The 26,835-nt window shown below is 52.4% G+C and overlaps 1 protein-coding gene across 3 annotated transcripts in view; it reads right to left on the reverse strand.

Annotated features, from left to right (window-relative positions):
- Positions 1-26,835, reverse strand: part of ZDHHC20 (zinc finger DHHC-type palmitoyltransferase 20) — a 41,034-nt gene that overhangs the window by 7,677 nt on the left and 6,522 nt on the right. For all 3 annotated transcript variants that reach the window (XM_016152127.2, XM_016152123.2, XM_016152131.2), the window contains exons 2-9: positions 22,223-22,249; positions 18,467-18,570; positions 13,703-13,823; positions 12,192-12,261; positions 11,050-11,082; positions 10,473-10,593; positions 4,492-4,624; positions 2,131-2,257 (exon numbers count right to left, since the gene is read on the reverse strand). In XM_016152127.2, the coding sequence (XP_016007613.1) occupies positions 2,131-2,257; positions 4,492-4,624; positions 10,473-10,593; positions 11,050-11,082; positions 12,192-12,261; positions 13,703-13,823; positions 18,467-18,570; positions 22,223-22,249 (736 nt within the window). The remainder of the gene's footprint in view (positions 1-2,130; positions 2,258-4,491; positions 4,625-10,472; positions 10,594-11,049; positions 11,083-12,191; positions 12,262-13,702; positions 13,824-18,466; positions 18,571-22,222; positions 22,250-26,835) is intronic.

Below are 26,835 nucleotides of genomic sequence, written 5' to 3' on the forward strand. Positions count from 1 at the left end.
TAGCCAGGCTTGAAGCCAGCTGCAAAAAGAACACAACACGCTCAACGGCCCCACGACAAGATTCAACACTCTTTAAAGGGAAGTAAGATTTCACACACGAAGAATTCAAAACGTGCAGGACCCAAGAGAGAATGACCAGCGTGAAATGCAGCAGGAAAATGCGGTACACAACAGGAGAAAATCAGTCCGAAAAGAACGAGAAATGATCATGAAAACTCAAAACGAGGCCTTCGAAACAGCGCTTATGGCTCTGAATTAACAGGAAAAAGTGGATAAAACAAAAAGAAAGATATAAGATATAAAAAAAGAATCAAATTGAACATCTAGAACTGAAAAATATAATATTTGAAATGAAAAACTCAGTGGGTTCGCTTGCAAACTTGAAACGGCAGCAGGCACTGCCCACCGGAGCGGAGAGGAGGAGGAGGAAGGGGGGGGGGACATTAGCAGTGGCCTGTGAGTCACAGCCGGGCAAGTCAACGGTATCTGAAAAACCAGGGCGGGGCACAGAGGGGGCGGGGGCAGAGGGAGGGCGGGGCACAGGGGGCGGGGCACAGGAAGAGCTGGAGCAAAACGCTGAACCCCAGAGGCAACACCACCACGAAGAGAACCACAGGGGGGAGCATCTCTGTTCAACTGCCTGCACCGGGGGATAAAGACAAATCTCTTGAGTAGCCAGAGGGGAAGGAAAGACAGTAGCTTACAAACGACAAAGATAAGAGTGAGGCTGATTTCCCAACACAAACAACGTAAGCCGAAGATAAAGGAACCGCATCTTTAAAGGGGAGGGGGACCCTTTTAATGTTGATATCTGTTCCCCAACCTTTCTGGCAGGGACGGTGCCCTCTGAGCATCTACCGCGTGAGGATCTGAGGCGGAGCGGAGGTGGTGATGCTGGCGCTGGGAGCGGCCGCAGACACAGACGAGGCTTCGCTAGTTCACCACCCACCTCCTGCTGTGTGGCCCGGTTCCTAACAGGCCACAGACCACTACTGGTCCATGACCCAGGGGCTGGGGACCCCAGGTTTAGAGAAAACCACCTTAAAAAATAAACGTGTGTTCCAACCAGCCAGTATGACAATGCTGTAACACAGAAGTCAAAGGGCCAAGCACGGGGGAGAGGTGGGGACCTCTCCGATGGCGATGGCACGCAGAAAGCCTGACGCGGCCACGGCCAGGGGCCACTGCGCTGTGGCAGGACGGCCAGCCTCGGGGAGCCCTGCAGCACGGAGGGGAGGGGGCGGAAGGAACGGCTGAAGGAATAATGGGTGAAATAGTTCCCGACGCTGATGGAAGCTGTAAAATCACAGAGGCAAGAAGCCCCACCGATCCCGAGCACGAGGAACAGGAAGAAAACCACAGCAGAGCACATCGCGATCGGACCGCGGGACACGCGTCACAGACAGAGGACCTCAGGAGCAGCCCGAGCGAAAAGACACCGAGGGGTCAGGCAGAGCAGGGAAGAGCGACTGCAGGTGTCTCGGCTGAGAAAAGCCAGACGACGGCGAAGCGACACCTTGATTTCTATACCCCGCGAAAACGTTCAAACACGGAGGCGATTACGTCATTTTCAGGAAAAAAAAAAAAAAGCAATACAGTTCATTAAGGGGAAAAACTCCCAACACCTACGAAAGCGTGACTTGTGTTTCGAACGGTTTTTCCTTTTCTGTGATGACTTCTGCACAGACGGCCCAGGGCTGGGAGAAAGGGGAGCTCGCGTCTGGAGCACTTGTTCTCACTGAGGCGCGGGGAAGCCTGCTCTGCGTGTTGGGTCCGGTTTCAGACACAACAGAACACGTAATCTGTGCTGGAACTTTTGATACGGCTAATAAGCACGAATGCTTATGACGCTCTGCTTCAAACCCCTTACTTTCATTTTGAAGAGAAAGATTTTTATTTTTCACGAATCATCTTTTTTCAACTTTACATTCAAATACCTGCCCAAACTCTACCTAATAAAAAAAACCATAAAAAATAAAATATTTTCTATAATCGAGTCTTTCTGAGATTTCCTCCTCAAAGTTGATAAGGCTGTCACATGTGTTACATTCTCTAAATCTTAAAGACACTGAACCAGAGATGTAGATCGTCACAAATTCCGTAATTTGAGACCTGCATTTTATAAATTACCTTGAAAATATTGGAAGTAGCCAATATTTCTTTTCATCACCAAAGACTTGTCTCCAGTTTTTACGGTATCCGAGAGAGAAACCATTTCCGTCTGGTCCGTATGAAAATGTGGGTGCACGGAATGACTCTGTCACGTGTGGACACAAAAAAGAGTTACTCTATTTAAGTTACAGGAAGGATGATTGTACCAACTTGGTTTATATCTTTGACGCCAAAAGCTATAAATGTAATTTAAAATAAATGATACATCTGTAATGATTAGATTTCTGAAACATCCTGGAAGAAAAATGTCACCTCGATATTTCATTACCCTTATAAAATGAAAATGTCAAAATAACTATTACTGAAAACCTACTGAGGTTTGTTCAGCACGTCTTGCTTTCCTTTGTTGGAAACGCTGTAAACCTTGCAGCTTCACGCATTCGTTATTTCTGAGCTTCCGACACGTGGCCAGGTGTGTGGGATTCAAGGGTGAAGCAGGTGAAATTCTCACTGAGAGCCGGGTCCCACAGGACTGCAGTGTGACAGACGAGCAAGCGTGTGTGGGGGGGGTGCAGCATGGGGACGCTACCTGAGCGTGACCTCGAACGGTGGATGGCAGCGAGCAAGCAGGCGGTGGGTAAGGACCGCCACTTCGAGCTTGGTTGTGACGTGGTGTAGAGTGAGGGTCAAAGAAGAATTTAAGTTTCATGATGTTTCTTCTTTATTTAGAAATAGGGTGCATTTCAGCATGTTTTAGAAGCCAAGGATAAGAAGCAGGCAGGGAGAGACCGATGGGGACAGGTTGGTAACACAGTAATGCAAAAACCAATGAAGGAAAGTTCCAGAAGAAATGGACACCTCTAGAAGAGTTCTAAAGACGAACCCAGGGAAGGCATGTCGCCCTGAGGAGCTGGAAAGTGACAGAGCAGAGGTGGCTGTGGAGGTGTGTGTGTGGGGGGGGCTGTACCCGGGCCGCTCAGCTGCCCCGTGAGGCTCCCAGGGTGGGGCAGGGACCGGAGGACGGGGACGATCTGGAGCAACTGCCGTGGGGAACGAGGTGGCGCCCGATCAGGGCCCGGTGCAGGTCTGAGCCCTCGCGCCCGCAGGCGAGCTCGTCACTGAGGCCTGCTGCGCCCGACAGGCGTGGGGGGAGGGCACCGCCAGGAACCCCATTTACCACAGGGTCTGGCCTGGGCGTGGGAAATGGAACCAGGCAGGAAACGGGGGCTGGAGACCTGGGAGGGAGGACGGCAGGGCTGCTGGGGGGGCGGACGTGTCCCGCCGGCCCTCTCGGCCTCGGTCCCAGCTGAGGGACAGGTTGGGGCTTGGTCTCAGGAGCCTCCACCTGGGGCGTGACAGCTGTCTGGCCACAGAAACTCTCTGACGAGGGGAAATCAGCCCAAGTATGCCGGTGACAGTTATGGGGCAGGTGGGGCGCTAAGCCAAGGACAGTGACACAGTTTCGGAGGACAGAACCTGGGGGGAGCCGGATATCGGGGCGGAGGCCGAGCCTGTCCACTGACCCACTGACCACAGTCGAGGGGGGCGCTCAGGGGCGACAGTGCGGTGGGAGCGAGGGCACCCCAAGCCGCGGCGCCGACTCGGTTCTGGAAAGAAGAACCTGCTCTCCTCTGTGAGGTTCAGCTGCTGGGGAAGGTCTCAAGGGCTAGACTCTGCGTGTGGGCCGCAGTGCGTCATCTGATTAAAGGTGAGGAGCCGGCAGGGGGTGACGCGTGTCCGCAGGGAAGGGCTTGGCCCCGGGGACTGAGAGCTGGTGGGGGGGGGCATGGGGCGGGGCATCGCACCTCAGTGAGACATGAGCTCAAAACGACCCCAAATGGGAGACTCCAAGTGCCCCCCCACACACCGCAGGCCCCCCGCCCCGCCCCCCAGTTCTCCGGGCAGGCACACGGCTTTCTTGTGCAGCACTGCGACAGGTCCCCAGCGAGCGCCGCTGCAGCACGCGGCGCTGTCCCCGTGCCAGCAGCTCCGTCTGAGCGATGTCACGCCGCCTGCCTGCGAGACGTCTGTCCCATTACCTGACACCTTCCTGAACCTCCCCCATATTTCCACTTAAAAACTAAGCAAGGAGAAAGACATGATAAATGCGGACGTCGGTGACACAGTACAGAAGGTCCAGAGCCAACCGTCGCTAAGGGGGCAGTGACGAGCGTGTGGCCCGGGCCGCCCGGGCCGCCTGAGCGCGAGCTGCTGTCGCGCGCGTCCCGCCCCGTCCTCCAGGCGCCCCGGGGACCGAGGCCGCGGGCTACGGCCTCGCGTGTCGTGCGGTGCGGCTCGCCGGGCGGGCGGACTCGCCCCCGCCGCACGCGCCATGCGCCAGGGCCCCGCGCCCGCCCGCCCCCTGCCGGGGCCACGTACCTATCGTGGTCCTGTTCTTCCCCACCAGCCAGCAGTGGTAGCTGAAGAGCGACAGGACGCTGACGAAGAACATGGTGGACACGAAGAACAGGAAGAGCACGTGGAACTTGGCGCGCGTGTCCGGCAGCTCGTTCTGCGGGGGGAAGAGCGGCGTGGGTCCCGCGGGCGCCCGGCCCGAGTCGGCCCCCTCCGCGCCTCCCGCCCCGCACCCCGGACGACGCTGCGGGGCGGAAAGCAGGCACCGCCGCGGGGCTCGCTCACGCACATCGGCGGCCGCTGAAGTTCGGCGACGATCGGCATCGAGAGGAAGAGCCGGGCTCGGGCCGGCGCCCCGCACCCCGCGACGCTTCCCCAGCGCGGGCGGGGAGGGGAGGGTCCCGCCCCGCGGCCGCCCAGGGACCACTGCGAGCCGCGATTCTGTCCTCCTCGGGGCTCCAGGGCTCTGGCTCTGGCGCGCGGGCGACACGCCACCCGGGGGTCGGGGGCAGGGGGGGGTCGGGGGGAGGGACGACGACGGCGTCTCGCGCCCGCGCGCGCAGGGCCGTGGTCCCCACGCCAGCGAGGCCGCCCGGCGACCCGCGTCTGCTGCCGGGAGGGGGCGCCCGCGCGCCGGCTCCCGACATGAAACGACACCGACACAGGGTCATGGACGCCACTGGCGCTCGTGGTGGCCCCGCCCGTCGACAGGCCAGAGGGCAGGTTTGCAGCATTACGTCATCCTGCTACGTGTCTTTTTAACTTCTCTCCCGACAAAGCCATAATCCCTGTTACGCACATCAAGCGGGTCTTCCCTCTCCCCCACCCCGCCTCGTGAAGCCAATGAGCATTAGTATCTTCGCTATGAACATCATAAACGAGATGACAAGAGTGTCATGGCGATAACGTGTTTTACCTTTGGACAACTCTCTGGAGACTTCCTGCGGCACAGCTTGTACAAATAGAGACAATGCATTAAGAAACCAAGGTTCACACAAAGCCCCCTGGACGCGACTTTCTTAGATGTTTTTAGGAGCACCCAGAGGCCACTCTCTACGGTCACCAACGACATCGTCTCAGAACAGACAAGCACACAGCCCTCTAAGCACATTACACATACACTTTACACGTACACTTATCTGCTCAGCTTTCAACTACACTTATTAACCACAGTCGCAACGCTGGATGCTACATCTCCAGGACTTACTTTACTCCGGCCACCTGTATCTACGAGCCGGGTCTCTTATGTTCCCATAGAAGCGGAATCATACGGTCTTTGTCTTTGTCCGCCTTATTTCACTTAGAAAATGCCTTCAAGGCCCATCCACGTTTTCCCAGCACCATTTACTGTCCCAAATGGCAGGATTTCCTGGTTTGGTTTTGTTTTTACAAAACGAATAACGTTCCATTGTACACAGATACCACAATTTCTTTATCCATTCATCCATTGACGGACATTTGTTTATCTGCATGTCTTGCCTACTATAAATGCTACAGTGAGCTTGGGGGTGCAGATGGCTTTGAGTTAGTGTTTTTGTTCCCTTTGAATAAATACTCAGCAGTGAAATTGCTGGGTCATAGAGTAGTTCTATTCTTAGTTTTTTGAGGAACCTCCACATTGTTTTCCACAGTGGCCTTACCGATGTGCAACCCCACCATCAGTGCCATGAGGGTTCCCCTTTCTCTGCGTCCTCACCGACATGCTGACAGGTGTGAGGTCTGTGGTTTGGGCTTGCATTTCCGGGATGATTAGTGATGCTGAATATTTTTTCGCGTACCTGTTGGCCATCTGCACGTCTTCTTCGGAGAAACACCTCTTCAGTTCCTCTGCCTATTTTGTAATCAGATTGGGATTTTTTTTTTTTTTTTTTGCTACTGAGTTACATGAGTTCTTTACATCTTCTGGATATCGGGTTTGCAGATATTTTATCCCATTCTGTAGGTTGCCTTTTCACGTTGCTGATGTTTCCTCTGCTGCGCAGATGCTTCTGTTTGATGTAGCCCCACTAGTTTATTTTGTTTTTGTTGTGAAATCCAGAAAATCGTTGCCAAGGCCTAAGTGAAAGGGGGCAGCGCCTGTTTTTCCTCCTGGGAGACTCACGGTTTCAGGTTTACATTCAGGTCTTTAATGTGTTTGGGGCTGGTTTTTGTGTATAGCATAAGACAGGTGGTCCGATCTTCCCAACACCACTGACCCGCTGTGCATTCGTGGCTCCTGGGTCGTACGCTGAGCGTACAGGCGCGGGTTCACTGCTGAGCTCTGCGTTCCGTTCCACTCAGCTGGGTGTGTATTTTCATGCCAATGCCGTGCTGTTTTGACCACTACAGCGTCGCAGTATAGTCTGACATCAGACATCGTGATTTCTCCAGCTTTGTTCTTTATTCTCAAAATTGCTTTGACTATTTAGTCTTTTCCGGTTCCATACAAATTCTAGCACTGTTTTACTTCTGTGAAAAATGCCCCTGGGACTTGATAGGAATTGCACAGAATCTGCACATTGCTCTAAGAAAAAGGAACACTTCAACAAATTAATTCTTCCAATCCAAGAGTACATACAGACCATCTTTCCACTTATTCGTGTCCTCTTCCAATGCTTTCACCTCCTTAAAATTAGTTCTAGGTATTTTATTCTTTGTGATGCAATTATCTTTACTTCTCTTTTTGATAATTTACCACACAGCTGATTACGTATTCTGCAACTTTACTGAATTTGTTTATTAGTTCTAACAATTCTTTCGTAGTCTTTAGGGTTTTCTATACATAGTATCATGTCACTTGCAAACAAAGAGTTTTACTTTTTCCTTTCCAATATCAATGTCTTTATTGGTCTTGCAGTAGCTAAGATTTCTAGCACATGTTAAATAAAAGTAGCGAGAGTGGGCGTTTTTGTCTTGTTCCCGATCTTAAGAGGAAAAGCCCTCAGCTTCTGCCCATGGAGGATGACGTTAGCTGTGGGCTTGTCACAAACGGCCTTTATTATGTGTGGTGAGTTCCCTCCACACCCACTTTGTGGAGACACTTTATCATATGGATGTTGAAGTTCGTAACATGCTTTTTCTGCGCCCATTGAGATGAACATGTTTTTTAGCCTTCATTTTGGTGATGTGGTTTCTCACGTCGATGGATTTGCAGGTGGAGAAGCATCCTTGCAGCCCTGGAGAACATCCCACCTGATCGTCGTGTATGATCCTTTTACTGTGTTGCTGAAGTCAGTTTGCTACTATTCTGTTGAGGAGTTTCGTATCTATGTTCATCAGGGACGTTAGCTTGTTATCTTCTTCCCTTGTAGTGACCTTGTCTAGTTTCTGTGTCAGGGTAATGCTGGCCTCATAAAATGAGTTTGGAAGCGTTCCTTCTTCTGCTATTTTTCGGAAGAGTTTGGGAAGGACTGGCATTAGTTCCTCAGATGTTTGATAAAATTCATCAGTGAAGCCACCAGGTCCTTGGACTGCTTCTGCTGGGAGGCTTTTGGTGACTGACTTAATCTCCTTACTAGTAATTAGTTCGAATTTACTATTTCACCGTAACTCAGTCTTAGAAGGTTGTATGTTTCTAGGAATATATCTATTTCTTCTAGGTTGTCCAGTTTTGGCATATAACTCTTCATAGCAGTCTCTTACACTCCTTCGTATTTCTCTGGTATCAGTTGTAATGTCTCCTCTCACAGTTCTGATTTTGAGTCCTCTCTTTTTTCTTGGTGAGTCTCAATAAAGGTTTCTCTATTCTATCTTTACAAAAATGAAACAAAACGAAACAAAAAAAACACAGCTCTTAGTCTCCCTGATCTTTCCCACTGGATTCTATTTCCGCCCTGATCTCAGTTCCTTCCTTCCTTCCACTGACTCGGGCTCCGTGCGGTCTCCCTCGTCTCGGTCCTTGAGCCGTAGCCGGGTGTGGGATCTCTCTTGCGTCTCCGCGTGCACTGCCGTGAATGTCCCTCTCACAACGGCCTTTGCCGCGCCCATACGTTTGGTCTGTCGTACTTCCATTTTCATTGGTCTCAAGATATTTTTTGATTTCTTCTTTGGTTGTTTGGTTACATGTGATTTAATGTGCATGTACCTGCGAATTTTCCAGTTTTCTTTTTGTAACTAATTTCTAGTTTCATACTATTGCGTTTAAAAAAGATGCTTGATATAATTTCAAGCTTCTTAAGTTTATTACGACCTGTGTTTTGGCCACACACAGAGCTGTCCCGAGATGAGAATGCTCATAAGAAGAATGTGTACTCAGTGGCTTTTTGGATGGAGTGTCCTGTGACGTCTGTTAAGTACATATGGTCTAATGTGCCCTTTGAGGCCAATATTTTCTTAATTTTTTTTTTTTGGTCTAGATGACCTATCCATTGACAAAAGCGGGGTCCCCTACCATTACTGTCCTGCTGTCTGTCTCCCTTAAGCTCGTTAATATTCGCTTTACGTATTTAGGTGCTCCTGTGTTGGGTGCACGAATGGTTTTCTCTCAGATGTCCACCAACTCCCTTCTGGGCTTTGCTCAAACCTTGTCTTCTTACTAAGGTCTACGCTGATCGCTCTAACGCTGCCACCTGCCTGTCCCACCCATTCCCACGCCTGACCAATCCCTCGCCCTAGCTTCCTCGTAGCATTTACTTTCTAACATGCAGTATAATTTATCTCTTACATTAACTACTTGTCTCCCTCTTCTCAAAGGTAAGCACTACAAAGACGTGAGTCTGGTATGTCCCAGAATGCCTGGTGCATTGTAGGTACTAAATAAGTATTTATTAAATAAATGAAGAAAAAGTAGATTTAAGATCACTAGTCTTCCCTTACTCATGATGCATGTTAAAAAGTAAGTAAACATTTGCTCTTTAATTGACGATCATTACATGAAAACACTGCTGAGGTTTCTGGTAAGGAACCGTGAAACTCTGCAGCTGGGCTTCACGCGCTCTGGGCCTGAAGCATCGTCCTTCCCACGGCGCCGCCGAGCGGGGCTGAGCAGGTGCAGACAGCAAAGCGCCTGGCCCGGACGCACCTCCCCTACCCGGCGCCTGCCCGAGCCTACTTGCAGCCACCGCTTCTGTGTGGCCGCACACGGCAGGAGGCGCGTCCCCGCCCTCACTGGAGTTCAGTACCAGGCGCCCAGGGACAGCCCATGTGCCCAGAGACCGCCAAGTTAGTGACACCGGGCTGGCCGGTCCCAACCACCCACCCGGGGCCCGGCCTTCCCCTCAGAGCCGCAGCAAGGGCCCCGGTGCCCTGTGTGGCCTGCATGGCTGGCCGGCATGGCATGGCCGCCCCCCCCCCCTTGAACTGCGAGTGACACACTCTCTGTTCAGTGACACACTATCTGATCTGCTGACTTCACTGCACCTGAGTAATAATAAAACTACATTCTAAAACACCTTCATAAGGTTTTTGGAAAAAGCAAATAATAAAGTACTTTTTAACCACCATAATCTCCCCTTCAAAATCAAAGATTTAAATGTGAAAACAAAAACAACAAAAATCCCAAAAGGTGATTATTTGTATAAATTTAAAGAAAGTAGACTAAAGCCAGAAATCATTAATAAAAAGTACTGCTTTTAAATAAAGAGAAAATCAGAAATCACAAAAGTAATACTTCAAAAATACAAAACACTGAAAAAACATTTGCAACTCATGGCAGGAAAAGGGTCACTACCTAGAGACAGGAACGACGCCCGGGGCGGGGGACGCCACCTCTGTTGCTGTGAGGCCGCGGTGGGCCCCGTCAGCTCAGACTACGGGATCGCTGCCCTGAGACAGGCGCGGCGGCCGTCGGGGCGCGGCTGGCGGTCCGGCCACTCCAAGCAGCTCACCGCGTCCTGCTCCGCGTTCTCTCACTCACAAGCAAACATGAGCCTCTGACGGTCAACATCGCCCGTCTGCCCCCTGATCCACTATAGATTCTAACTAGGAAAATTAAAGTGTACCTGCTCTTGAAAAAGAACAAATTCCTTGTGAAGACAGCATCTCAAAAAGTCTTAAGTACATGTTTATAAGATAGAAAGAAGACTTACCGTCCAAAATTTTATAAAGTACTGTAAAACGGTTGCAGCCACGAAAAGGCAATATAATAAGGAATACAGTAAAAACAGCAGGAAGAACTTGTAGTTAGAAAATCCCACACAGTTATTCACCCTAGAAGAATAAAACAGGACAAGTCATAAAGTCGCAAAATTCAAAACCGGAAAGCCCGTCTGCCAGGGCTGGAAGGAGGGGACGCGGGGAGCCGGCGACCCGCGTGCTGCCTTTTTTTACCGCAATAACAACAACGAGAAGACTTCAAAAAGCTTAATCGTTATTTCTTGGAAATGGGTCGTTTGGGCAGTAGGCAGCAATGCCCTAACTGTGGATGTGTTTTTAATAAATGCTATGAGGAATCTGGAATTTTGACATTAATAATATATAATTATTTGGATTAATATCAGAATACATCTTTAAAGGAAAACATCTAATATAAACATGTATATACATATATATCTATGAGTAATTAAATTGACCTTAAAACTCTAGGAATGCTGAGGTAAATCGCTCTAAATTCTCTGCTCCCGCCCCTCCCCCACCCCATGTGAGTCCCTCTGTGTCAATACATACCAAGGACAGTGATGGTCCATCTTAAGAATACATCTAAAAAACAAATATGCATAAGAAAACCTATGTAGGAAATCCTCCTAATTCTAATTTCTGATCATTTTTTCCTTAAAATTTTCCCTTTACAAACATATCTTAGAAAAATCAACCCAGTAAACATTAGGTTAGAGTCAATTTCCGATATTTCCACCAATACTTTCACAGGTAAAAAGGTAAAGATTTTTTACCCAAGAATGCAGCTGAGCACGGGCAGTCGCCTGGGACCACACCCAGTGCCATTTTAATATACTAATATTGTGCAAATAGCACTCGGTCCATTAGCTGGGTCCAGCTGACATACCAGCTGAGGGAAATAAAATGAAGCACAGAAATCCCTATTTTAAATATGTGGAAGTCACAAAAATAAAACTTTAGAAGCAAGTCTGTTAAAATATTAACACCGATGGGCTTATAGACATTTTTTTCCTACATATTTTACAAAATTGCATCCCACGGATGAGCACTACTGTACTTTTATAATCAGAAAAAAAGAATCCCACAATTTGCCTCCCACGTGTATGCGTAATTTATTTTGTACAAAGTTGGACCACAGATCATCTCAAAAAATACACTAAATGAGTAAACGAACACCCAGAAGGTTGAATAGCTTGTCTAGCTCAAGTTCAAGGACTAAGTGGGATTCCCAAACTGGAGGTCTGCCCTTCGACACACGGCCTTCTCACAGGTGCATGGGAATAAGCCTTTCAAATTTTTCAGGGAACAGTGTTATGAAGGGTAACTGAAAACAGTATTTTTGTGGTTTGTTAGGTTTTAATATCGACATTAATAATAAAATAAAAAATTGTCGTTAGGTCTTTTTAACCCAGGAAATAAAGCTATCATTCTCAAGGGAATATTACACAATTGCTTGTCAGTATTCTATACAAGCATGGGCACAGATTTAAATACAATTCTACCAATCAGTACAGGAACTGTTATTGAGGGTCACCCCAAAGAATGTTCCAGCTTACAGGCATATCCGTTGGCCCGCACACGCAGCAACAGTGGGGAGGGAGAAGCGTCTGCTGAGGGTGAGGCGCGGGACGCCCCGGCCCTTCTGCTCGCCATTGGTCCCCAGTGCAGGGGCGAACGCGGGCCACACTTACGTGTCACACGCCGAGCAGTGGTGCGCGCGGTCAGGCTTCATCAGCTGGCACCTTTCGCAGTATCTGATGGCTGCATTTAGGAGGGAAGAGGAACTGGGTGAAGTTCACGCCCCGTGAACTCGACTATGACGTCCGCTTTCACTCTTTTTAATTTTTCTTTTATGTTTTGTTTTTGTTGTTGTTGTTGTTGTTTTTTGCTTTCATTTCTTGTATAAACAGCTCAGGGGAAAAGGACAACTACTGACTGTCATCAGGTTGGACACTAGTTTTCCTACCGACTGGCTGGGTCCCTGGGTCAGCAACTCACTTTCTATGAGCCTCGGTTTCCTCTTCCGTACATGCAATGAACTACTGTGCAGATTTAAAGAAACCTTGGAGCAAATCACACTCTCAACAAAGCACTGAGCCCCGTCTGGGTGAGAGCGGGGTGGCCCACGGCTGCTCTCCAGGGGTGAGAGCAGGGCGGCCCTCGGCGCAAACGCTTCCTGCTCGCGGCTCTCAGCACGCACTGCTGCGAACCTCGGGGGGTCGCGCTAAGAGCAGGCCACTTCGACGCGACCCAGAGTTTTGAGTGTCATCTCAGGGCTTCATAAATTCCCTAAAATCTGGAATTTGGGGTTAAAAACATCTAATCTGCACAACTACAACTACTGAACAATTACTGTACACCGGATCTTTCATAATTAGATGTAAAAAGGGATTATTTTAAATTAGATATCATTTACTGAAAATTGATTCTATACCAAGATCTATACCCAGTGTGAGTGTCACTGACGGATCCACTAACCCAGAGATGCCAGCATCGTCATCCTCACTCACAATGAGGAAGCTAGCGGCCCTCACTGCACTGTTGGCGGAAAAGCTGGGGTCTGCTCTGAAACCCACGTTTTCATTCTATGGGGGCAATTTACTAGTTATGCAAAAAAGGACAGCATTCAACACATGAAAAACTCAAATACCGCCTCCGAAAACCTCACGCAAACGCCACACTTGAAGTCACAATGTGTGTGTCACTGCCCACGGGGAAGGCTCCTTGTCCCTCCCCTCGGGGGAAGCACGGCGGGCTCTGGGCCAGAGCGCCCCGATTCACACCCGCTTTTGCACATGGTCTGTGTTACTCTGACATGTTACTCAGCCCCGTGCGTGTTTCTTAGTCTGCGAAATGGAGGCACGAGCGCCCGCCTCAGAGGGCCATGGCGGGGCACTCGGGACCAGCAGCCTGGCCAGTGCCCTCGTCGGCCAGGCGTCACAGGGCCGTGGCAGGGTACTCGGGACCAGCAGCCTGGCCAGTGCCCTCGTTGGCCAGGCGTCACAGGGCCGTGGCGGGGCACTCGGGACCAGCAGCCTGGCCAGTGCCCTCGTCGGCCAGGCATCACAGGACTGTGGCGGGGCACTCGGGACCAGCAGCCTGGCCCGCGCCCTCGTCGGCCAGGCGAGCAAGTGGACCTCGCAGGAAGGACCGCTCCCCAAACGTCCTCCAGGAGGAAAAGCTTCGGATTTGTTTTCCTTACTTTTTGAGGCTGATGTGGTGTAGATAGGTAAGTCCCTTGCTGTTCTTCTCAAAATTTCTTGTTGTCTTTCTTGGCTGAATTCTTTTTCATAGCGTTCCTTTTCAGAACTGGACAGGTAGAACTATAAAAGGAGAAATAACTATTAATTCTTTTGAATCCCACGGTTAATTACTAGCACACTCAGAAAAACAAACTTTTACCCAGAACAGAAAAACAAAACTTTTCCTCTATGAAGGCAAAACTTGTCTTCGAAATGCTTTAAGAAGCTAGATTGAGCACACTTGGACAAAACCACACGCCTCTGACACACGATGACGGCAAAGGACATGAGCCCAGTATCTGTGCAGCTTTATTTTCATAAAGTTAAATGCTTCCACCCAGAGAGGTTGACTACATTTTTTCTATTAGTAAAAATGTTGGTGTTTGAAAGCGAGCATCAAGAGATTTTTAATTTTTAGAAAACTGTCCAAAGAGTCACTTGCTTTGGGTAAAGGGTAAATCGCAGACCTCAGGGTCCTACGATTCCTGGCCAATGTCTCCGCGATCAACAAGTCGCCCTTCCGCCATGTCGCGTTGGCATTTTCACAGCGACCGGCAGACCCTTCCCCAGAAGTGAGGACCATCGAGGCAAGGACGGTCTGTCACGCGGAGACGGAGCCGTTCCAAGCTCACGTCTTCGCTTCGCTCCCGCGGCGCGGTGGCCTCGCAGTGGCCTCCTCCAACAGAGTCCCCTTCGGAGGAGCAGCTGGGGGCCCCTCCGCTGATGCCATCCTGGCATCGAGGACCCTCGGCTCCACGCCTCTGTTTCAGGGGCCAGCGGCTCCCGTCTCTGCTGGAGGGGACCGGAGCCTCGCCACCGGCAGCTGCCTTCGGACACTGGCCGTTGCTGCTCGTGAAGAAACAGCCTGGGAAAGGACTAGGCCGCCACCCACGTCCTGCTTCAGGATGGAGCGCCCTGGGTGCGGCCTGCGCCTGACGCGAGTCGAGGTGCTAAGCCCCCTCCGTGCGCCGCTGCTCCCGCCAGGTGCGCTCGGCTCGCCCTCGGCCAGCTGCAAGTCGCCCGTCACTTCTGGACTCTGAGACCCCGTCGGCCTTTCTCCTGTGTCCAAAATGTCATGTGACCACCGCGACCACACCACGCTGGGGCGAGAAGTCCCCAGGTCGCTTACAAGGCAGGAGAAGGGACACGGGCGCGTGACCAGGACAGAAGGGAGCGGGACGGAGGCCACGATCTGGCAGCCGAGGCTCTGGGTGCTCATCCCACCCCTCGGCAGGGAGGGACCATCCTGAACCCTGCAGTCCAGACACCGCCCACCGGAAGCCGCCCGCCCCTCCCAGGGGGCTGGGACGCGCTCGTTCCGAAGCATTGCGATGTGACAGCATCGTGACGCGCCCTTAGCGCGCACCTGGGCAGCAGAGCCTCCGGTGAGATCTGGGCAGGCGGCCGGGCTGTCCTCCCGGCCCGCGCAGTGCCCAGGCCCAAACGTCGTCACTTTTCCTTAACAACTAAGGTTCCAAATCATGAGAAGCTTCCATCAAGTGAACATCTCAAGAGATGCCAGGATTTTAGATGGGGAATGGAATAAAACAAAATTTGAAATTCGTTTGTTTTGAAATTATTACTAGAACTTTTATTTTTCATTAAAAAGTACCAAACAAAATTCAAACTATGAAATGTCATTATTTTAAATCTGGTGTTCAGACAATCCCATTTCAATGCATATAGAATACCGGCTAAGCTCGGCATCCTATGTGCCGGGACCGGGGACCCAAAGACCGACGGGCACGTCGCCCCCAGTGTCACGGGGATGTGGGGTCGGCCACGTGCAGAGCTGCAGACTGCGGGACGGCGAGGTGATACAGCGCCGACAATGCGCGCAGGAAGACAGACGCTCCCTGGGGGGTGCTGCCCCTGAGGGCTTCCTGGAAGAAGTGGCCCCAAAGCTGCGTTTTGAGATGAACAGGAACCTGCAGGGAGACGCCGAGGGGGCGAGGACCTGGGCAGAGCGCGTGCGGGGCGTGAGGCGGTGGCGTCCCCGCTGCGCAAGGGCCTGGCACCTCGCGGGAGCGTGACCTCCCCGTGCAGCCGGCTGGCAGCCCCCATGGGTGGCCAGTGACGGGGACACTCCTTCTTCAGAGAGGTGACATTCGGTGACCGCGGACACCGCCAGCTCTTTCTCTGCAGCGGCCGGCCACGCACGCGTCGCATTCTGTGCGTCAGTCACACACCGGGCTGACTCCAGGGGACAGGGGGACGGCGGGAGACAGCTTCGTCCTCCGGACGGTCACCCTTCGAGGGGGCCCTCGAGGCTCGCACCGGTGTCCCCTCAGGCGGCTTCGCAGCCGCCCGCCCGCCCCGCCTTCCTGACAGCGGCCTCGCACCGCGGGGTCCCCCACGGGGCCGGGGCTTTCGCAAGGCGGTCACGGTCCGTGACCCTGTCCCCTCGCTGACCACCAGTCTCCCCCTTTAAGACGTAATGGCGCTGTCTGTCTTGCTGCTTGTGTTCCCAGGGCTGTCCCCGTGTGACAAACGGCAGGTGCTCGGTACTTGCTGACGAAACAATGGGAAATCCCACAATGGACGTTTGCCGTCTACGCCGATCGTCCCCGTGGGTCTGACGCCCCTGCTGCTCTGCCCCTGACGTGGGTCTGACGCCCCTGCTGCTCTGCCCCTGAGCTCCGCAGTGCCCGTCCCGAGTCCCACTGCCACCGGCCGCAGGGCGTCGTGCCACATGGAGCCGCGCGGCCGCGCGCGGCAGCCGGTTGGGGAGGAGGCTTGAGTCCTGCTCGCGGTGGTCACGGCCGCCCACAGCAGGGCAGCGCACGAAGGCCCGCGTGCTGGCCGGGAGGCGGCGTGGAGGAGAGCGCGACAGAAGTGCCCTGTCCCTCGGGAAGTGCAGGGTCCGGGGGGCACACAGGGACACCGGCAGGCACAGCGGCAGGCGCGGCACAAAACGGCCCGAGCCAGGTGGTGAGGCCACTGCCCGCAGCGCCCGGACCCTGACCACGCGTGTGGTTAAGCGACCCGGCCGCCTCCGCGGCCTCCGCAGCTCACGGAGGTCACGTGTGAGCTGCAGGGGGCCGGGCAGGCTCCGCCACCTGGCTGCCCGGTGGCAGGGGCCTGGGCGGCCCCGGCGCCTGGGGCCAGTCTGAGGTCCTCGCCTCTGGCCCGCGCTGCTCCTCCGACGTGCCACCGCTGCTTCTCCTGTTCGTTTCCATTTCCTAGGTGAGACCTGAACGTTCACATGTGCTAGGTTTCCAACAGCCGCCGCTGCTCGCCGTGGGTTACGTGAGGTCAGGCCACTTCGACTTAGAGATTGAGGCGCGGATGGCACAACTTTACGGGGTGGCCAAGGAATGTATCTGAAGAAGCACCAAGTGTGATTAAGGGTCACATTACCCCTTAAAACGAAAGCGCTCGGTAGGGAAAATGGCACACGGCCTGGCTCTGTCTCCCGATGCCGTCCTCATGCCTCCCGATCCAGCGACCCGCTCCCCGGAGAGCCGCCTGTGCTGGCGCGTGTGCGCTACGCACGTGTGCGTGCCCACACCCGTGTGCCTCAGCGCCACGGCGGCCTGTCTGTGCTGACCTTGCCCTGGAAGCCGTCCAAACGCCTGTGACCTGAGCAACGCAAAGCACGTTGCCTGCCGCGGCTGGACAGAAACGACGAGCATGAATGGCCCGCAAGTGGGCACAGCGACATGGACACTTGTCACAGGTAGGGCGCTGGTGGAAGACGCCAGACGCACGCCTCGTTTACAGGAGGCGCACACCTGGGCAGGCCGCGGAGGGTGGGAGGGGGCCGAGGAGCTCGCAGGAGGCTGGCGATGCTGTCCCCTGAGCTGGTGGCAGGTCCTTGGCTCTGCCCAGTCTGCGAAGCGTCGCCAAGTGTACATTGTGGGACGTTTACTTCTCTACGTGTATGTTCGTCTATGAAAAGTGAAACGGAAGCTGATATTCTTAAACATATGGTCTATAACTTTCAGTGAATTTTGATGAGTTTAAGTGGAGAGAAATAACTACAGTGTTTCCGTCGGCTAATGCCACTGAGTGCCATCGCGTGAGGGGCTGCGCGAAAGCATCACCCGAGTGCGTCTCGCTTAACCCTGACTGCCACCCGACGGCACCCGGCACCACACGCAGCTCCCTTGTCCAGCGCGGGACCCTAGGCTCCGGCTGCAGCAGAAGCCGCAGACCCCGACGCCCCCAGCCGCACACGCTCTGCGCGCCTGGCTGCTCGGTGGTTCAGGCGACACTGCGGCGACAGAGATATGCTGGTCAAAGGCCAACTCCACGGGAATGTCCACTCACGTCTTCCAAGTGGGGCCGCCCCTTGGCCACGCTAAGGGGCAACGAGCCATACCCTAGGCAAGTCGCTTCCCTCAAACGCTGTCTTCAGTTGCAGCCTGTTTGTTCAGGTCTGAGAAGACGCAGACGTCGGGGTTCCCACAAACAAATCCCGCTTGCCCGACGCGTTTCCACCCCTTAAGATGCTTACCCCAGTGAGATATAGTGTGTCTCTAGTTTAAGGAAATATAGCAGGGCAGAAAAACAGTACGGCTAAACTCCGACACCACGATTCGCCACAGCACGCCGCGTCGGTGGGCTGTGGGCCGAAGACTCACACCCGCGACCCAGGTACCGGCACTTTTCACGAACGGAAACAGGACACACGCGTTAGGTCACAGAGGTTTAGCAAAGGTCACACGGGGGGAACCCACAATTAGTTACGGCATTTGGCAATTCACCAACATTCACTTTACCTCTTTGGAGGGGGAAGCGGGAGACGTGAAAATTGTCATCCAATAGGACCATACAAACATAACAAAGAACAGATGGAAAGCCACAAGGTAAACCGCGGCCTTTCCTGGTAAACAAAAACAAACAATATTTCATTGATCCCAGTGAAAACAGGAAAAAGCATTACATTAGAACATAATACTTAGGGTCAGGAGGCTTAACCTAATAAAACATTTAATTAAAACATATGAAACACATCAGATATATGAAGTCCTTTACCTGCACGATGTCACATTACGGATAGGAAGAAGCATCCTGCTCCTGCACTTAAGAGTTACCAGTATGGTTTGTAAGTAAAGACTGTGATGCAACGAGATTTTATAAAGTTGCTAAACACTGAAATTAAAACACCTCCTGCACGTGCTACATTTCAAGCTCTTCCTAAAAGTTAGACTTTAAATGACTTAAAATAGGTTCCATCACTATGAACATTAAATACAAGGAATTATAAGCTGAAAATACATAAAAGAAGTTCCTGCCACAGTGAATAATCAGCACATTTGAAACACTCAATTCCTGGATTGTTCAGAAAAGGCATCTTAAATTTCATTCTCCTTTTTGACAACGGGATAATGAAAAAATTTCAGCCGATTTGAATTTCTGCCGTAACTGTTTCCTAAGTGGATCAGTGTAACTTGCTGACGTAACTCAGCTTCTTGCTGTGTTCTGGAGTTTTCCTACCAGGAAGAAGCGGACTGGCTTCCACGAGAAGCCAGAGCTGTCCAGCAGGTGCCCGAACCCTTCCCGCTGGGAAGGCAGCATCACAAAAACACACGGATGAGCATAAAAGTCTGGAATGCTGCTTTTTAAAGTGCAGATCGAATATTGCTTCTTCCACAAAAGCCTCCTCCATCACGCTCAGAATTCCTCACCCCTCTCACTCGACTCCCCAGATAGCTCGCTCAGACTTCAATCAACTGCCTAATGTTGATGAGCCACAAACAAATCACTCAGTGCCTGGCGAATAGTAAAGCCTCAATAAACGTGGCTATTATCACTGCTGGAGGGGACCGGAGCCTCGCCACCGGCAGCTGCCTTCGGACACTGGCCGTCGCTGCTCGTGAAGAAACAGCCTGGGAGAGGACTCGGCCGCCACCCACGTCCTGCTTCAGGACAGAGCGCCCCGGGTGCGGCTGCCCCTGAACCGAGCAGAGGGTGCTGAGCCCCCTCCGTGTGCCGCTGCTCCCGCCAGGTGCACTCAGCTCGCCCTGGGCCAGCTGCAAGTCGCCCCTGTCACTTCTGGACTCTGAGACCCCGTCGGCCTTTCTCCTGTGTCCAAAATGTCAATGACCCAAGGCCGCCTCCCTGTGTCGGGTCTTTCGGGCCTGCGTGACCCCGGTGCCTGTGCCCGTGTCCGTGCGTCGGAACGTCACCTTCCCCTCCCATCTGCTCTGCGCGTCTGGTCACCGCCCGGCCGGGACTCCGCGGGCGGCAGGGGGGCGGGTTTGCACCCCAGGCCGCGCGGGGGTCTCCCAGGGGACCGGGACGCACGGCCCACTGACCTGCGGTGCCGGGAGCCACCTCGGAACGAGGCGCCCAGGTCCTTACAGCACTCGCGTGCTCGGGGGGCTGTCCCCCCCTTGGCCTGGCGTTGTTTCCCTGATATTCTTGGTTTTAAGAATGTCCTTTGAAAATAAAGTAATACGAAGTTGGCCACGGCTGGGAGCCCGGCACTTTCCTGCAGGTGTCCGAGAGGCAGTGCAACGGACCCCAGTTCCGGCCACCCCGCCCCCGGTCCTCGCCCACATGCGGACTTGGGGACCTGGGGTGCAACCCCCAGCCGCTGCTCAGTCCACCTCCTCAGCCCGAGGCCACCCTCATGGCAGCCCCGGGACGCGTCCTCTCGCTCGCAAAGGTCAAATCCAAATCCGGGGCTCGGAGAATTCGGCGTCTGGCCCCGTGTCCCTCAGCTGCTGAAGGGTGAGGCCAGATCCAAAGCCCCGTCTGCTGACGAGCCCCTGGCTGTCCGCCCTGTCGTACCGCCGCCATCCCCTCCTCCAACGCCCTTGGCCGTCAGGGCCACCTGCGCCCGCGGCTGGGGCCGAGATGCGCCCGGCCACAACCTGCTCCGCTCCCAGCTCTACTCCGGGCTCAGCTCCACTGACCTTACTGTCACCCTCGTGGGTGCTTCTGCGATCTCAAACTCACGTGGTGCCAGCCCGGCGCCCTCCAGGGGCACCCACGGGCGACCACCGGGTTGGGTATGGCTCCCTCATGCTTCTCCTTTGGAAAGTGTGCTGGGCTCAGCCTCCAACTGTCACACCCACTGTCACCGGCTCGCTTGAGCTCTTGCCGAGCCCCTATGAGCAGTTGGCAGTCCTCACCCACACACTCGCTTAGAGGTAAATGGCAAACTCAAGTTACTTTAACGGTCTTGGTCATTTAGGTACCTGCGACTAAGGCTAGCATGCAAAACAATATGCTCTAAAAACACTTTTTAAAGCATTTAATATATTTTTAGAATATTTCTGCTCTCCATAAGAACAAAAACAATGGCTTTTGCTTTAAAAAATTAACCCTCCATTAAAAAAATAGATAAAATAAATCAGCATAACGCCTGGAAAATAGTAAGTACTTAACAGATGACTAATTATCAAATTATAATGTAAAGAATAATAGAAAACATTGCTTTTAAATTAATTTGAATTTATGCGGTTGCTACTAAGCAAATTTCTGGTTACATACATGTATGCTAAGAAACATATAAAGTAAAAGTTAATGAAGCAAACTAAATTGGAGCGGAAAGAAAAACTGAGCCAATGTCAAAAAGTCTGAATCAAAAATCCCCTGTGACTGAATTAAAAGACACACCAGAGAGCAAACAAACTTCATCCAAAGACTCTTTGAAGGACACGGGGAAACGGCCCCGAGAAATAACGACACAAGTTGCAAGTCCTGGGAGAAGCGCTCCAGAAATTCCCTGCTCTCCACGCGTGTGCTTTCAACACAGGGGAGACGGTTTCGATTTAAAGGGAGAAAAATAAGCCTTGCAGATTGAACCTGTGTTTCTTCTGTTCCTGAGAAATGAGATTCAGAGACAGCTTGAGATTTGCTTGCTTCATGCCTAATTATTTCCAACACTAAGAATAAATACTAATCTCGAACTGTTCAACTTGTTCTTGACATCCTCTGGATTTTTGTATCACCAATCATATTTTATTTTTTAAATTTGATGTCAATAAACTTATAACTTTATTTTCTCTCCATGAAATTTTAAGCAATGATTTTTCCCTCTAGACGCTGTCTCTTCGACTAGTCATTATAAAAACTTTAATTCCCTTTCAAAATGAACTAGTAAAACAATTTAGTCTGGTTATTTAATTAAATGCCTGTGAGTAGGGAAGTACTGTTTGTAACAAATGGTTAAACAAGAGAAAACGAAATCCTCAATCAGCTAGAATTGACATTAAAAACTTTAAACTATTACTATAAAGAGTTCTTGAAAACACAAAAGGCAGAAATTCATATATAAGTATATCAAAGAAATGTGGGTACTATGCGCCTTACGAAACAACAATTACTTCAATTAATATAAATAACACAAATGAGAATATATTTAATGTATAGGAAGAAACCCAATATAACGTTTCATTTTAATTACTTAAACTTTAAAAACAGATTTTTCTTTCTAAAAACAAAAACACATATAGTCATCACTAATAAAAACTGCACTTGACACCATAAGCAGTGTACTTAAATTGAGACTTAAAGGGCCTTACCTTTTTCTCCATTTCCAGAAAGAGTAACTAGAACAGAAGAAAAAACAGTAAATAAACACACTTTTGAACATTTTGTGCATAAATTTTACTACAGGTTGACTATTCATCTACCATCATTTTCATAAAAATGGAATTTAGTATGAAATGTAAACACTCATGCAAATTCAGAATTGCACACTCGAAAAACCCTGAAAACACTAAACTACTAAAATTCAAGTTCTTTATCAACGCTGCGACCCCATTTAAAACCCTTTCAGAGCTTGTTAACGGAAGGCTTGATGTCGCTCCAGCCTTTCCCCAGCCTCACCCGCAGGAGCGCGGCACTCACGCCTAGTGATTAGTCTGTACGCGCCTTTACAGAGTCGTTTCTTAATTTCTTTGGCTCCATATCTGTATCTCTTTGCTTTTACAATGAAAACCTTAGTTCCTAATTAACTTACTTATTTGGTTTATTCTAAAATACATGTAAAATAGTTTAAAAACCGTGTACTAGCTTAGGATTTCTTTGAAGCTTTGTTTTGGCTTTAAGTTACATCCCACTAAGCAGTACCATGTTCAAAAGTCACCTGAAATAATTCTTTCCTCTGTGTGGACCGCCTCTCTATAAAAATTAAGTTAATTGATTTCACATTCTACAGTTTCTTTTTTTCCTCCCAGTTAAATTTTACTTTTTCAATACATAAAAAAATAGCAATGGTTTAAAAGTCAAAAGTATACAGAAAGGGACTTAGGAAGGCCTGGCTTTCAGCTCTCCCTCCCCCCATCCCAGGTGATCATTTTTATTAATGTCTGTTTTAACCTAATGTTCCTTTTACCAAAACAAGCAGGTGCGTATGCATTTCCAATTTCTCCCTTTATATACCGTTCCACGCCTTGCTTTTTTCGTCACTACACTTGAGTACACAGGCACTATCACTGCTTGTTTTCCTTAGCACGGCACAGCACTCCATTGTGTGGGTGTTCCAGTTACACAATCAGGCCTCTATTGACAGACATCTGGGCTGTCTCCAATCTTCTGCTGTCACAAACGATGTGGCGATGAATAAGCTTCTGCATGTGTTGTTTATCCGTGCAAGTTTATTTTCAGCATAGATTCCTAATAGTGGGATGACTAGACCAAAAGTCCATCTGCCTGCTCATCCCCAAATCCCCATTGTAGGGTGGCACCATCTAGACTCTCGCCAGCAATGCGTGACACTGTTTCCCCACAGTCAACCCAACAGTGTTCCTAAACTTTTGGGACCGCAGGGTGCGTTTACTTTGCATTTATCTTAGAGGTGAGGGCAAGCCTCTTTTCCGAAGTTTATGAGCCATTTTCATTTCTTTCCTCTGAACTATCAATTTATGTCGCTTCTCACTTTTTTCTATAAGGCTTTCCTCATTTCCTGGTTATAAGGTCACCCACCTGTGTTTTCTTCTAATACTTGAGTGTTTTGGTTTTTTACATTTGGCTTCGGTCCATTTTGAAACAGGGGGCGGGAAAAGTATCAGCTAAGCCAGAAAGATCTCATGGTGTCAGAAAGCAAGGGAGAAACACAGGATGGCAGCGCGTCCCAGGGCACGAAACCAAACCCAGCTTGCTCCTCTGCGCCCTCTGCCCTCCGCTGTGTGGTCCAGTAGCTCTCAGCCCGGCGGAGGGCCTGGAGCGTGGCCCAGAGATGGGGACCCCACCTCCCGAAGTAGGTCCTTGCACGGCGCTGCTCCCCTCCCGAGGACCATCCCGTGCAACATGGGACCGAGGATCACGACGGCGTCGAGGGCAGTGGCTGTGCCAGCCTCTTGCGACCACAGCAGTCCCTGGAGCCCGGTAAGCACTGGCCATCCAGACAGGTGGCTCCATTCGCAGAGGCGCCAGGGAACAGACAGATGGCCGCGCGGGCGCGTCCCCGCCTCCCGCTCTGCAGCAGGACCGGCGGCCACGCGGCCAGGCCCCGGCCCGGCAGACGCCCGCCTGGTTCTGGGCACGCGGCAGTGACACGCTACTCAGAAAACCACGACCCGCCCTGTCAGGAACGGCAGGGCCAGGAGGAAGAGGGGAAGAAGGGCTCATTTCACAGGGGGGACAGGGCCTCGGGGATGGGTGGGAGCCGACAGCTGGGGGGAGCGCGGTGGGAGCCGAGAGCACGAAGGTGCCGGGCGCTCGGGGACGGGGGCGCAGGGAGGCGACAAGCAGGGGCCGGGCCGCCCCGCAGGCGCTGGCCGCGCCCTTCCACACGGTCCTCTCTCCGTGCGGGGCGTGCGGGGCGGCGTTCACACGAGGGGGTGGGACGAAGCCGTGGGGGCGGTGGAAGGACACAGAGGACAGAAATGTTTTAGAATTTAAAGACCACCGGCAAGACTTACGCACCCGTCCTGCGGAGACCCGCTCTCGGCGAACGCGCGGCCGCCGCTCCGGGGGCCCCGGCGTCCAGCGGCTCGTGTGCGGCCGAGCGGCCGGGGCCAGCCTCGTTAGGCCCCGCGGGTGACGCGGAGGGCGCCCTCCCTGGACGGCACTCGCCGCACCCCCGCCCCACCGGCCGGCACAGCTGAACGGGCGCAGGCTTGGCAGCGCGGTCTGCAGACGCAGCCACCCGAGAACATACCGCGAACCGCGGGGGGGCCGCCCCTTCAGCCGCTGAAGATGGGGGTGTGGGGGGGGCAACGGGACTCCGAGAATTAAAAACACAAAGCAAACCTCCCACCAGAAAAGGGAAGGCGACGTCCCCCCAGCCCCCACGGGCGCCCGAGAGCGGCTCCGCTAAGCTCTCGCGTTCTAAGACGGCATCGCCCCATTTTCTAGCGCGGGGACAAGTGCAGCGATGAAACCCCCCGGGACCCCGCCGCGGCATGAAGGCGCGGCCAGGCGCAGCGCGGGGGTGGGGGGGACGATGGCAGGAGGAGACCACGGTGGGGGGGCCTCGGGCTTCGCTCCACCAGGCGGGAAGCAGCCGACGTTTGGGGAGGACGTGACAACCGGGTGCTGACGTCACAGGGGTCCCTCACTGCTCCATGGAGCCCACACGGGGTGCCGGGGGAGGACAGGGTGGGGCGCGCAGCGAGGGCCGGGACACGAGGTGCGCGGTGATGCGGCGACGGCGACGATGCGCGCGGACGCGCCACCCTGACTGAGCAACTTTCAACGCGGCCGCCATCCGGCGCGCGGTGGTGGTCAGCGCTTGGGGCTGGAGCCCGCTGGCGCCCGAGGGGGCCTCGCGCCCGCGTCGGGGGCCTGGGGACAGCGCTCATCCCGGCTGGGCATCTCTCCCCACACGGTCCAGCCTGGACTCGCTCCCGGGGCGACCAGGACGTTGTGCGGAGCCGGGCGAAGGTGCACCGGGTGCGGGCTGCAGACCGCACACATCACTGCCCGGCCAAGGCCAGGACAAGGGCGGCCGCACTGACCGCGGCGCGGCGGTAACGGACGGGCCTCTCCACGAGGCGCGGGGGGTGCCAGTTACCGCACGTGTCCCCGCCCGGAGCTCCCCGCGGCGGGGAGGACCAACAGCCCCCCAGGTCTGGTGCAACGACACGACTCGCCGGTTAACCGGACGTGGAAGACGAAACTGTCACTTACTCGGTACGAGGGGCGGGTTCGGGAGAGAGAACAAGCAACTCTCCATTCGCTCTGGGCCTAGGAAGCCCGAGGTGCCCGTGAGATGCCCACGCAGGAGCGCCAAGCGCACAGCTACCGCCCGGCCCTGGCGCGCCGCCCTCCTCTGCCGCAGGGGCCAGGGCGGAGGCCAGGCCAGGGTCCGTGCTCTTCCAGCGCCTTGTCCCTCCACTTGTCCTGTCTCACGAGACTGCGGTGATAGTCCGCAGAAGAAATTTTATATGGAATTTATTATACAGAAGAAAACATGAAGTCCTTTTTGTTCGTTTGGGTTTGGGTTTCTGGGTATATAGTTATAGAGCCCTCTCCTACCGATTTGCCAGGCCCAATGAACTTACCAGCAGTCTAAGAAAAAAAAAACTGTTCTTAAATAAAAATAAAGGCAGGGCACTACAGCTTTCCAAAGGTAAGTTATATAGAAAATTATTATACTCTAGCTGTGAAAACAGATAGGAAGTAACAAAATTAGTAAAAACGTTTTTAAAAATATTCCAATTCATGTTATAAGTTTTTCTATAATTATGTCAACCACTGAGAATGATATATAATAAGCCAGATTTTAAAAAACACAATCAGCACAATTTCAAAGACTCAGTGTTTCATAATCCAAAACAAAGACTGCAGAAACAATACACGATTATCATGTTGTCTTCAGCCCCAAAGGCTGTGGCGACATGTTTGGTGATTATAATTTAGTTAGTGCTGCTATTGTGGATGCTCATTCTAACATTTTCAAACACGATTCAAGTGAGTTCATAAGGGCATGATTCTATTCAGCTCCACACATCTTAATTGAAAGTCTACCAGTAATGAGACTCTAGGGTAGCAGTCCCCAACCTTTGTGGCACCAGGGACCAGTGCTCCTGTGAGAATCTAACGCCTGAGGATCTGAGGCGGAGCTGAGGGGGTGATGCTGGCGCTGGGGGGCGGCTGCAGATACAGATGGAGCTTCGCTAGCCCGCCTGCCGCTCACCTCTTGCTGTGTGGTTTGGTTTCTAACAGGCCACGGACTGGTAACCAGTCT

Source organism: Rousettus aegyptiacus, unplaced genomic scaffold (genome assembly GCF_014176215.1).
Source record: "Rousettus aegyptiacus isolate mRouAeg1 unplaced genomic scaffold, mRouAeg1.p scaffold_m13_p_11, whole genome shotgun sequence".
Lineage (NCBI taxonomy): Eukaryota > Metazoa > Chordata > Mammalia > Chiroptera > Pteropodidae > Rousettus > Rousettus aegyptiacus.